This window comes from Sebastes umbrosus, chromosome 23, assembly GCF_015220745.1.
Source record: "Sebastes umbrosus isolate fSebUmb1 chromosome 23, fSebUmb1.pri, whole genome shotgun sequence".
NCBI classification, from domain to species: Eukaryota; Metazoa; Chordata; class Actinopteri; order Perciformes; family Sebastidae; genus Sebastes; species Sebastes umbrosus.
The window spans coordinates 960,897-974,120 of record NC_051291.1 but is presented as its reverse complement, the minus strand read 5'-3'; the positions used below and the strand labels follow the sequence as shown (position 1 = coordinate 974,120).

Here is a 13,224-nt window from a genome sequence, read left to right as displayed (position 1 = left end):
TTCCAGCAAAACTCAAAAATCAAAGGCTAAATACATTTAACATAAATGTCAGTATATGGGTGCTCTACAGTTGTAGAGTCGGCCCATTTCACCACGGAGATGAGAGCGACGGCCAGCTCGACCGCCACGTTACCGCCATACGATAACGTTTCCTGTCCGTGACAGAGTTAGCATGCAGCTTTAGCCGTGATGTCTAGCTCTGCTTTTCCTGTCAATGTGTGAAAGCCAAAGTGTTTCCATCCTTTACTGGATGTTTAGTGTTTACCACGCTGGATTTAACATGTGAGGGTGTAGGTCGTATCCACGCTGACCCTCCAACGTTTTAGACTTTCTCGTTTCGGCTCGCTGTGGTTTGTTTTGGTTGGAACAGATATGAAGTCACGTTACTCAGACTACAACAATAAAAGCGGTAACTTCCTTCTACCTCCACATAGACTCAAATGGAGCAAATATATCGATTCTGGCATTAAAAAATCTATTTTTTAATCGTAATGAAAAAATTGCGACACAAAGGTGAATTGATTTTTTTTCCCGCCCCTAGTGTTTACCAAAGTTACAGACTGTTTAGTACCAAATTCCCTCTTTGAGTTACTAATCCTCCTGCAGCTCAACAAGGAAACTGTCAAACACAACATACTGACTGGATACATACTAAGGCTGGGCAATATATCCATATTATATCGATATCGTGATATGAGACGAGATATCATCTTAGATTTTGGATATTGTTTTATCGTGATATGGCATCAGTGTCGTCTTTTCCTGGTTTTAAAGGCTACATTTCAATAAAGGGATGTAATTATCTGAACTTACCTGACTGTTCTAGCTGTTCTATTATTTGTCATTTACACTTCGTCATGAGATCCACATTACTGATGATTATTTATCAAAAATCTCATGGTGTAAATAATTTGTGAAAGCACCAATGGTCAATCCTACAATATCGTCGCAATATCGATATCGAAGTATTTGGTCAAAAATATTGTGATATTTGATTTTGTCCAGGTCACCCAGCCCTAATACGTCTAACTCAGACTGCTGAAGCCTCCGATTAGTTTAAGATCAACTTTACAGGTCATTTTACACAGAACAAGACGGTGGATTTAGTCCTCATCTCGTAACACTCAGGTTAAACGGGGATTGCTTCACAGACAGAAGGAATGATGACAGACATCAATAACTCTTTGAATGTACATATGAACATGTGAGTATTGTATCAGATAGACTTGAGAAAAATATGAACCTGCTAAGATGTTTCTGATGCAGAATATTTATTTGGTTTTTGATGCAATCTAAATGTCTGTGGCTTCAAATAATTAGACAATGCTGACATGAAAACAGAGCACAGTTAGATCTGCTGTCAACAAGAACGTGGGAATAACTTAGAACCATAGAAACCTCTGGTTAGATGGTGTCGTTCATAATCATCACTTATGTGCCTTTAAGTTGGTGCAATACGTGTTTGTTGAAGAGTGCTGCACCTTTAGACATGTTCACATAGAGAGCTACAGGAATGAGTCCTAAAACCCAGAGATGAGTTAGCATTTTAGCACTTCCTGTTCCCTCGTCTGGAGGTCAATGGGTTTTTAGTTAGGTGTCTGAAATAAGGTCTGTGGTTAAAGGTCCAGTGTGTAGGATCTGGCGGTATCTAGCGGTGACGTAAGGAGATTGCAACCAACTGAAGCTTCTGCTGTGTGCGTAGAGAGTTTGTGTACAAACTACATAAACTACAGTCAGTGAACTGACCTCAGAGTCTCCAGTCTACAGTTTGGACTCTCCAGTCCAGCAGACAGCTTCACTCCTGAATTCTTCAGGTAGTTGTTACTCAGGTCCAGCTCTCTCAGATGGGAGGGGTTGGACTTCAGAGCTGAGGCCACAACTTCACAGTGAGTATCTGAGAGTTCACAGTCAGAAAGTCTGTCATGACACAAAAATGACAAAATAAGATTATTATGAAAGAGGACAGTTTATATTTACTTCATGCATTTGATGACTAAACAGTTTGATATATACTTCTTTGATTAACATTTGCTCCTCACATCAGTGGTTCAGCTAATCTTATCTCACTGGTTGACATGAAACAATAATTCTCATCACTCTCTCTCAAACCTGCAGACTTTTAATCTTTGTTTTTCTTTAATCTTGCAGATGAAGAGAGAGAACATGTAGTTACATTGAGGCTTCCATAATGTCCAGTCTGTCAGTGAGATCTGATCCCAGGTCTGTCTCCACAAAGTTAGCATGAGGCCTTCTTGATTAGAAAAGCATTTTTAAAACTCAGTGAATAAGTAATAATAATACAGTTGATAAAGATGACCTCTCTTTGCTAACTACCTGCTGCTGTCAGGTTCACGTCCATAAATGGGAAAATTCAGTGACTGCTGCCAAACGGTAGAGAAATGAAACAAATCGTGTAATAATATTAGACCTGTACATAATTAAACATTTATATAATTAGATATTTTGATGACTGCATGGCATTTTGTCATTAACACTCTTTTCTGAGCATCAAACATATTCAGCTCACAAACACAATTAATGAACCAATAAGGTTTCATTATTTTCAACATAATGTCATCAGAAAGATGTTATCAGTGTTTCAGCATTAAAAACACAACATTGATCTTTGGTGTGTTTAAGATCTCTTAAAAAGTCTGAATTCTACCATTCTGCTGTTATATATTCATCAGACCGCTGTTATTGGTGGAAGCTGTGTATTTCCATCTTTTCTGAATCTGTCCAAGCATCTCCTGAAGAACACATAATCCACCAAAGAGCTTGTGTTAAAGTATTATTTTACCGTGTGTCTCTGTAACATGTTAAAGTATTATTTTACCGTGTGTCTCTGTAACGTGTTAAAGTATTATTTTACCGTGTGTCTCTGTAACGTGTTAAAGTGTTATTTTACCGTGTGTCTCTGTAACGTGTTAAAGTATTATTTTACCGTGTGTCTCTGTAACGTGTTAAAGTATTATTTTACCGTGTGTCTCTGTAACATGTTAAAGTATTATTTTACCGTGTGTCTCTGTAACGTGTTAAAGTGTTATTTTACCGTGTGTCTCTGTAACATGTTAAAGTATTATTTTACCGTGTGTCTCTGTAACATGTTAAAGTGTTATTTTACCGTGTGTCTCTGTAACATGTTAAAGTATTATTTTACCGTGTGTCTCTGTAACGTGTTAAAGTATTATTTTACCGTGTGTCTCTGTAACGTGTTAAAGTATTATTTTACCGTGTGTCTGTGTAACATGTTAAAGTATTATTTTACCGTGTGTCTCTGTAACGTGTTAAAGTGTTATTTTACCGTGTGTCTCTGTAACGTGTTAAAGTGTTATTTTACCGTGTGTCTCTGTAACGTGTTAAAGTGTTATTTTACCGTGTGTCTCTGTAACGTGTTAAAGTGTTATTTTTACCGTGTGTCTCTGTAACGTGTTAAAGTATTATTTTACTTTCTACAGTTACTGTGGTGTCTTCCTGATTTTAGCAGCTTTTCTTTCATCAACTTCTCAGAACTTAATCTGAATTTATTATCGTTTTCTAGGTTTTTGTTTTGGAAGCTTCTCGTCGTTTTTCCGTGCTGCTATAACACTCTCTGCCTGTTTAAAAAAAAAAAAAAAAAAAACGTATTAAACGCTGTAAGAAATACGTTTTTATCCCCAGGGGAAATTACAGTTGTTCCATTATAGAATAAAAATATATAAAAACATAGATGAGCTATAAGAATAATAGAAATAAGAATACAGATTAAATGTAATCATGTGTGCATTATAAAAATAAATGCAAATATAAAATTAACTATCAAAGAAATCACATAAACTTAAGTAAAGGGGACATCAGATTACTGCATACCATTTCAGTTTTAATGAATAAATTGTTACATTTAAAAAATTTAAAATGATAAAAAATAATTTTAAGTTCCATGTTCGGTCATCTATTACTCCATTACTTTTCCTGATGTTTTAGATTTTTGCCGTGTCATCGTGTCAGTATCGGTATCGAGATATTTAGGCAGGGTGTCGTATCAAAGTCAGAATTTTGGTATCGTGACAACACTATCATCCACTCAACTTCACTCATGGTGGGTGTATTGCTGTGGACGCGCGTTCAATATTATTAAACTTTGAATAATCAAGTGAGCGGCGCTCTGTGCAGCAGCGGGGGGCGGGGCTTCTGGGCTCTGCAGACTGAGTCCAGCATGTCGTCCACAGAGAGCAGACCGTGGTTCATTGACTGCAGTTCACTTTACAACCAAACTCTTCTATTGTATTTCACCGGAGTGACCGTGAGTAAGCTGTAACCTGTGTGTGTTTTCCCCCGTGAGTAAGACGGTATTTCCCCGGTGTCAGACTTGATACTAACAAATAACACTAATAATGTTACCTCCAGGAAAATACAACTATTTGAAAACTACCTCCGCTAAGTGTATTTCACCGGTGTTCCTAACCATGAGTAGCCGTGACTTGGGTGTGTGACGCAACTATGTCATGGCAGGTGTGTTGCTCGGGACCCAACGAAGCACAATGTCGAGTGTGAAGTTGTTTGTACGAGCGGTTCTGGAGAAAGCTGCAAGCATTCAGCCCGTTCTGAACAGACATGCTCTGAACGGACACTGCACCGTCTGGATTAAATCAGAAGAAGCAGAAACGAGAAATCGACTAGCACCCCCGCCTCGTCCTCCTCGCCGCCGGGAGGCTGCTTCGCCGGGAGTAGAGTGTGCGGCAGCTCCAGGAGACGTACCCCCAGTTAGCAGTTAGCTCAAATTCAGCCAGTGTAAACCCCAGCACCAGGACTCTGATCCCAGGACCGCCCCGACTCCCCGCCGGATCAGCAAACGTTCTGTTGCTGCCGTTACACCGGTTAGACCCAGCGCTCCACCAGACAGATGATCTTTTGTTTTTTTATTTGTTTTACCAGGTTCACATGTCGTCTCCATCACCCAGATACATAAATAAGAAAAAACTGTAAAATGTAACAATTATTATAAATAAATAGAATAAGTGTTCATTAACTTGACAGCTAGAAACACAACCTACTGAAACATTTTAACTCAACATTTGAAACAGCTCAAGAACATCTGTGACAAAATACAACTGACATATTTATGTAATAAACACGTGGAACACTTATAAGAATATTATATTTAAGAATAATTTATAGTGTGTATATTTTAATAACTAAACTACTAATCTACACTGATCTATAAAGTTAATCACATCTGGACTTACAGAGCTTTTCTGCAGTTCCTCACAGCTGGAATCAGTCTCCGTCGTCCCTGGTCTGTTGTGTTGTACTTCATCAGATCCAACTCATCCAGAACCTCCTCTGACATCTGCAGCATGTAGGCCAGAGCTGAGCAGTGGATCACAGAGAGTTTCTCCCATGATCTGTTCTCTGACTTCAGGAACTCTTGGATCTCCTGATGTACCGAGTGGTCGTTCATCTCCGTCAGACAGTGGAAGATGTTGATGCTTCTGTCAGGAGAGGTTTTATACGTGTTCATCTTCTTCAGGTTGTTGATGATTCTCTGGATGATTTCTGGACTGTTGTCTGTCTGACCCAGCAGACCTCCTAAGAGCTTCTGGTTGGACTCCAGAGAGAGGCCATGAAGGAAGCGAACAAACAGGTCCAGGTGGCCATTTTCACTTTCAAGGGATTTCTCCATGGCTCTCTTCAGGAAGTCATCCAGGGTTGAATGAACATAGTCCTCTCCCAGGAAGTCCTCCAGTACCTCTGTGTTCCTGTTTGTGTAACAGTGGACCATGTAGACTGCAGCCAGAAACTCCTGAATGCTCAGGTGAACAAAGCAGTAGACTGTTTTCTGGAAGATCACACTCTCTCTTTTGAAGATCTCTGTACAAACTCCTGAGTACCACCGAGGCCTCTGTGCCATCCAGACCACACCGCTCCAGGTCTTCTTGGTAGAACATGATGTTTCCTTTCTCCAGCTGTTCAAACGCCAGCCTCCCCAGCTTCAGAAGAACTTCCCTGTCAGCCTCCATCAGCTCCTGTGGACTCGTCTCATGTCCCTCACCATACTTCTGCTTCTTCCTCTTTGTCTGAATCAACAGGAAGTGTGAGTACATGTCAGTCAGGGTCTTGGGCAGCTCTCCTCTCTGGTCTGTAGTCAACATGTGGTCCAGAACTGTAGCAGTGATCCAGCAGAAGACTGGGATTAGACACATGATGTGGAGGCTCCTGGATGTCTTGATGTGTGAGATGATTCTGCTGGACAGCTCTTCATCACTGACTCTCCTCCTGAAGTACTCCTCCTTCTGGGCGTCAGTGAAGCCTCGTACTTCTGTTACCCTGTCAACACATGCAGGAGGGATCTGATTGGCTGCTGCAGGTCGGGAAGTTATCCAGACGAGAGCTGAGGGAAGCAGATTCCCCTGGATGAGGTTTGTCAACAGCACCTTGACTGATGACTTCTGGGTGACATCAGACACAACCTCGTTGTTCTTGAAATCCAGTGAAAGTCTGCTTTCATCCAGGCCGTCAAAGATGAACAGAACTTTACAGACAGCGAGCTTCTCTGCTGTGACCTTCTGTAATGTTGGATGGAAAACATGGAGCAGCATGAGAAGACTGTACCGCTCATCTCTGATCAAGTTCAGCTCCCTGAACGGAAGCAGAACCACCAGACTGACATCTTGGTTCTCCAAGCCCTCTGCCCAGTCCAGAGTGAACTTCTGCACTGAGAAGGTTTTTCCAACGCCAGCGACGCCGTTCGTCAGAACGACTCTGATGTGTCCCTGTTGGTCAGGTAAGGCTTTAAAGATGTCCTGGCACTTGATTGGAGCGTCATGGAGGGTCTTCTTCTTAGACGCTGTCTCAAGCTGCCTCACCTCATGTTGGGTATTAACCTCTTCACTCTGTCCCTCTGTGATGTAGAGCTCAGTGTAGATCCTGTTGAGGAGGGTTCCACTTCCTGTTTCATCACTTCCTTCAGTCACACGTTCACATGTCCTCCTCAGACTGATCTTATGTTCATCTACAACCTCCTGCAGACCTCTATTCAGACTGATCTTATGTTCATCTACAACCTCCTGCAGACCTCTATCTGCTGAAAGAGAGAAACAAAGTTTAAGACAAACAAAGAAACTCATTATTTCTAATGCCAATATGAAAATAATCAATATGAGAACATATAAAGAAGTAAAGGTTATAAAGTCATCTTCCCTTCTTGAAGTCTAAACTAACGTCAACGTGATTTTATATTTATTTTTAATAGTGTTTCAACGTGTCGCTCTGCAGGACCAGACGTGTGTTTGTAAGTCAGAGAAGGAGACTGTAGCAGGAAAGATAATGTTGTTCAAAGTCTGTGGCTCCTGTTTCAGTTCAGTTCAGTTCAATTTATGTTTATATAGCGTCAAATCATAACAGAAGTTATCTTAAGATGCTTTTCATATTGAGCAGGTTTAGACCGTACTCTATCATTTAGAGACCCAACAAGAGATCCTCCATGAGCATGTATTGATATACGACAATGACAAGAAGATAACTCCCCTTTCATCAGTGTGTCTGTCTGTCTGGGATAGAACAGAGATGTAATAGTGCTCCATATTCTTCTGGATATGGACATCGGCTCCTCCACAGAAGCATGACTCCTCTTCTTCTCTCTGTGGAGACATTACTTTATTACTAAAATCATTTATTGATTGTTGGTGAAGAATATCCAGACTTGTCCGACACTGAAGCTCAGATGGTCACAGAGAAGAGTTAAAGTGTTGGTAGTGAATTCAGCATTCAGTCTGTGATGAAAATGTTCCTTTATTTGAACTCTCCTGCTTTAATAAACAAGAATTAGCTGCTTTTCCTGTCTGACTGTCTTATTAAACATTTAGTGATCTGGCTGAAGTTTCTTTATTAAAGAGGAACAACAGACATTTTTAAAACATTGATATTAATCTATTCTAACAAGGAACACCAGAGTTACATGCTGTGTGTCTCAGACTGCTGGTCTACCTCAATATTTAGACCACTTCTAACCTCAGTTCAAACCTAACTAACTCAAACTAAACTACCCAAAGTGACTGTGAATCAGTAAAGGACATAATCAGCTCTCTTTGGTCTCTTTTAAATCATTGATATTATTCTGGAGGCTATATAACATGATGGGAGGAAAAAGAACTGCAACTTGCTCATGGAGCTCATACTGTGAGGGCACGCCGGGAAACCACAAGGTGGCAGCGTCACATGTCTCTCCTCTACAGTCCACAGGGAGGAAACGGACTCAGACACTTTGGCAGTAAAGTAATAAACTGTTGGATTAACACTCACCCTGCCTCAGTCTACAGTCTTCATCCTTCTGCTCTGTTATTCATCTACAGGAAACCTTTGACCTTTGAGTTTATCTATGAGGGCGTGTGTATCACACAAATCAGCTTTATAACACGGAGTGTTCATGAGAATCTCTTTTAGCTTGAACAGGTTGAATTAAATGAGTTTTGATCAAATGTATCTCATTTTAATGTTTAAATCAATGTGATTAAATACTAATGTGCTTTTTCAGACTTATATGACTAAGATTCTTCTCAACATCTAAAAGAAAAAAAACTATTGTCTGTTGCATAATAAAGAATAATTTAAGCCATTTTCCTGAGTTGCAACTCTTTTTCATAATCCAAACATAGATGGTAGCCAGAGATGACTCTTCTTCTTGCTCAGTTAGTACAACATGAAGCTGCATGTTGAGGAATACAAATCTGTTAGCAGAACATTTAGTCTTCATCCTCAATGCATCATCATCCATCAGGTCAGCTTACAGTAGAAACAGTCTCTTACTTTGACTCTGAGGGTCCAGGTTCATTACTGAAGTTAATAGGTTTTAGGTCACATGAATCCTTGATAAACTCTCTGATGTTAAATCCATCTAACTAGCTCTAAACACACAAACTACTGCTACTGTCATTAATTAGGAGGTTTAAAAGTTTGTAGCCGTCCTATTTGATCACATTACATCTTTTCTAGGTGACTGACAATCTGTCAGATACTAAGAGGAAGATGGCACAAATGATTTAACTTTGTCTGTGTCACAAGAAGTTTGTTAAATTTTAGTTGGCAAATAAACTTCAGTAAAAACTTTAACATACAAACAAAATCAACAGAAAACATTGGCGGAGATAGCTGAAAAATGAGTGATGTAAATGAGTTAGTAGCAAGTAAATTAATTGCACATTTTAAACATTCTTTCAGAGTTTGAATAGTTGTAATTCTTTACAGTGACTTCAAGGTTCGGGCAAAAATATGAACATTTTCTTGACGTGTAAATTGTGAAATGGAGGTTCTCAGGTGTTTTGTTACAGAAATACAATCAGTAGTTTGTGGCTATAAAACCCAGACTAAGATCCATCTGAGGTTGAAACAGTATCTGCACTAATAGTTCTGCATCAGGAATATAAATCTGTTAGCAGAACATTTAGTCTCCATCCTCAATGCATCATCATCCATCAGGTCAGCTTACAGTAGAAACAGTCTCTTACTTTGACTCTGAGGGTCCAGGTTCATTACTGAAGTTCAGTATAGCACCTTTGGACCGGTCACTCTTCATAGACAGACAGCTGGGTACTGGAGACTCTGCTCTCGGTCTGGACTGAACTCTGCAAACATCAACATGATTTTATTCACATCACATGAATCCTTGATAAACTCTCTGATGACAAAGACATTTCAGTAGCTCTAAACACACAAACTACTGCTACTGTCAATAATGTGCTTTAAAGTTTGTATTAGTCCTCTTAGATTACAGCTGTTCTGGGTGACTGACAGCTGTCACAGATACAAAGAGGAAGAATGCACAGATTCATTCTTTCTGTCACGAAAAGTTTGTTAAACTTCAGTTAGTAAATACATTTTAGTAGAAATTAAATGTGCAAACACACAATCAACTAAATCATGGCATGGCATGATTTAGTTGTTATATCATTCTGTATCTTCCCAGATGTGTTCCTGATGTATTCAGATCTGAGAACTACGGACGAATGTTTTAGCATCAAAATGCTGTTTTCCCTTCAAGACCTTCTAAAGACGTTTTCCCACATGGTGACCTGACGTAGGTTTCTACATGATGACGCTGCTACATCTACAGTATATACTGTATATACGTCCTTATAGTCAGTGTATTAATACAGTATATATACGTCCTTATAGTCAGTGTATTAATACAGTATATATATATACATCCTTATAGTCAGTGTATTAATACAGTATATATACGTCCTTATAGTCAGTGTATTAATACAGTATATATATATATACATCCTTATAGTCAGTGTATTAATACAGTATATATACGTCCTTATAGTCAGTGTATTAATACAGTATATATATATATACATCCTTATAGTCAGTGTATTAATACAGTATATATACGTCCTTATAGTCAGTGTATTAATACAGTATATATATATACATCCTTATAGTCAGTGTATTAATACAGTATATATACGTCCTTATAGTCAGTGTATTAATACAGTATATATATATATACATCCTTATAGTCAGTGTATTAATACAGTATATATACGTCCTTATAGTCAGTGTATTAATACAGTATATATACATCCTTATAGTCAGTGTATTAATACAGTATATATACGTCCTTATAGTCAGTGTATTAATACAGTATATATACATCCTTATAGTCAGTGTATTAATACAGTATATATACGTCCTTATAGTCAGTGTATTAATACAGTATATATATATACATCCTTATAGTCAGTGTATTAATACAGTATATATACATCCTTATAGTCAGTGTATTAATACAGTATATATATATATACATCCTTATAGTCAGTGTATTAATACAGTATATATACGTCCTTATAGTCAGTGTATTAATACAGTATATATATACACATCCCTATAGTCAGTGTATTAATACAGTATATATATATACATCCTTATAGTCAGTGTATTAATACAGTAACTTAGATGATGATGATGCTACATGTTCAGTATATACTGTATATATTCGTCCTTCAGCTGCCATAACAGCTGATTTTAGGAGAAGTGAAACCAACACAGTATTTTGAGGAGAAATGTGAGAGAATGAATTACACATTTGAAGCTCATTCTTTCAGATTTTGAATAGTTGTAAATCTTTACAGTGACTTCAACGTTCAGGCAGAAATATGAACATTTTCTTGACGTGTAAATTGTGAAATGGAGGTTCTCAGGTGTTTTGTTACAGAAATACAATCAGTAGTTTGTGGCTATAAAACCCAGACTAAGATCCATCTGAGGTTGAAACAGTATCTGCACTAATAGTTCTGCATCAGGAATATAAATCTGTTAGCAGAACATTTAGTCTTCATCCTCAATGCATCATCATCCATCAGGTCAGCTTACAGTAGAAACAGTCTCTTACTTTGACTCTGAGGGTCCAGGTTCATTACTGAAGAACAGAGGAAGACCTTTAGACTCCTCCTCTTCCTCCATCTTCTGATCTGAAGTCAGTCTGAGAGGTCAAACAGAAACACTGACTGTGAGCATGTAACGGAAACAAGTTAGTACAAGAGAACAGGAAGTAACACACACCCTCTCTCTCTACCACACACACACACACAGACACACATGCGCGCACACACACACACACACGCACACACACACACACACACACACACACACACACACACTATAATAAAACCAGCCAGCGCTCCACCTGGTCACTTCTCTTTACCTCTCTGCTTGTTTTCTTGGCTTACAGCAGGTTTAATGAGGATTATTCAGCCAGTCATGACTTTGTGTTCACAGAAGAATCAAACTGTTGAGTTCATTCTAACATTTCTCTCCTCTACAGTCCACAGGGAGGAAACTGACTCAGACACTTTGAGAGTGAAGTAATACAATGTTGGATAACACTCACCCTGCTTCAGTCTTCTGTCTTCAGTCTTCTGCTCCGTTATCTCAAAATGGAGTCTGGAGCTGAACTGAACTAAACACTTCCCCTTTCAGGGTTTCCTTCCTCTGTTCTCATGAGCCTGCGTCACACCGTCAGTGCAGCTCCTCCTCTCTCCATTTACAGGAAATCAACTGAGTTCATCTGTGTGTGTGTGTGTGTGTGTGTGTGTGTGTGTGTGTTCACAGCCATTTAACATGATGTGGTCATAAGAATCTCTCTGGCTTGAACAGGCTGAATTAACCCTCTGAGACCCACAATAGACCCGATTTAGTCTTCTTTAGGAGGTCCAGGGGGTCTTTAGGGGGTCCAGGGGGTCTTTAGGGGATCCAGGGGGTCTTTTAGTGGGTCCAGGGGGTCTTTAGGGGATCCAGGGGGTCTTTAGGGGGTCCAGGGGGTCTTTAGGGGGTCCAGGGGGTCTTTAGGGGATCCAGGGGGTCTTAGGGGGAGGATAGCAGGTCAGCAGTAGATGTCACATAGAAGTGGTGAACATCATCTGAAAGCTGGAGATTAATCTGAGATGCTGCTCAGCGCGTGTGTCAAGTTGTTCTAGTCATAAATCAGAAATAAACATGAATTAATTACTTTAAATAAATAGTGAAAGTGTATCAGGGTTTAGAGCATTATGATAGAAGTATATGATGGTCATCTCCATGCTCTGTTATGTCTCAGAAGTTGTTGCAGTAGTTGTTGGGTTGATTCCATTTGTTCCACAGATTGGTGCTAAATTTAACCATTTTTTTTTTTAACCACTGAGAATTGATAAAAAAGATCAATAATCCCTCCAGATTACCACATTAAGACACCAAGACCTAGATTTCTGCATGTTTCTGCGGTTGGATGGCGAGCACTTCTGCTGTGTAAACTGCTCAGAAACCCCCTCATAGTCAATCTAGCTAGGAAAGCCATCCATCCTCTTGAATTAGGCCTGCACGATAAGATTAAAAGTTGCGGCCGCAAGGAATTGTGGGTCCTGAATTATCTCCTTTCCTTTGGTAAAGGATGCTCCAGTGTATCCTCTGCTAAAGGAGATAATAAAGGAAGCATTGAAGCTCCCTTTCCTCAGCATTTAGAGGATTCTAACAGCTCTCATCACGGCTGCTACTGAGATACTTCCGGGTCATTTCACTCCGTTAGGAACCTTCCTGAGAGAAGAAGACTGTTCGACCGCAGCCCCCGGATCAGAATTGGGCCGATAAGTCGTCGGACAGCGAGTCCCGCGAGAGTATATGCAAGTTTTTGCAGATCTCAAATCAGATTTCGCATTTTTGCGGGCTCCCTTCTAGACACGACCTTTTGCAACGGCTGAGTGGGCGTTT

The 13,224-nt window shown here is 39.5% G+C and overlaps 1 protein-coding gene across 1 annotated transcript in view; it reads right to left on the bottom strand.

Annotated features, from left to right (window-relative positions):
• The window catches only part of LOC119482581 (NACHT, LRR and PYD domains-containing protein 14-like), a gene marked incomplete at its 5' end in the record, with an annotated part of 158,976 nt that overhangs the window by 29,444 nt on the left and 116,308 nt on the right, over positions 1 to 13,224 (bottom strand). The window contains one exon of the mRNA XM_037760253.1: positions 1,747 to 1,806. Within this exon, the coding sequence (XP_037616181.1) occupies positions 1,747 to 1,806 (60 nt within the window). The remainder of the gene's footprint in view (positions 1 to 1,746; positions 1,807 to 13,224) is intronic.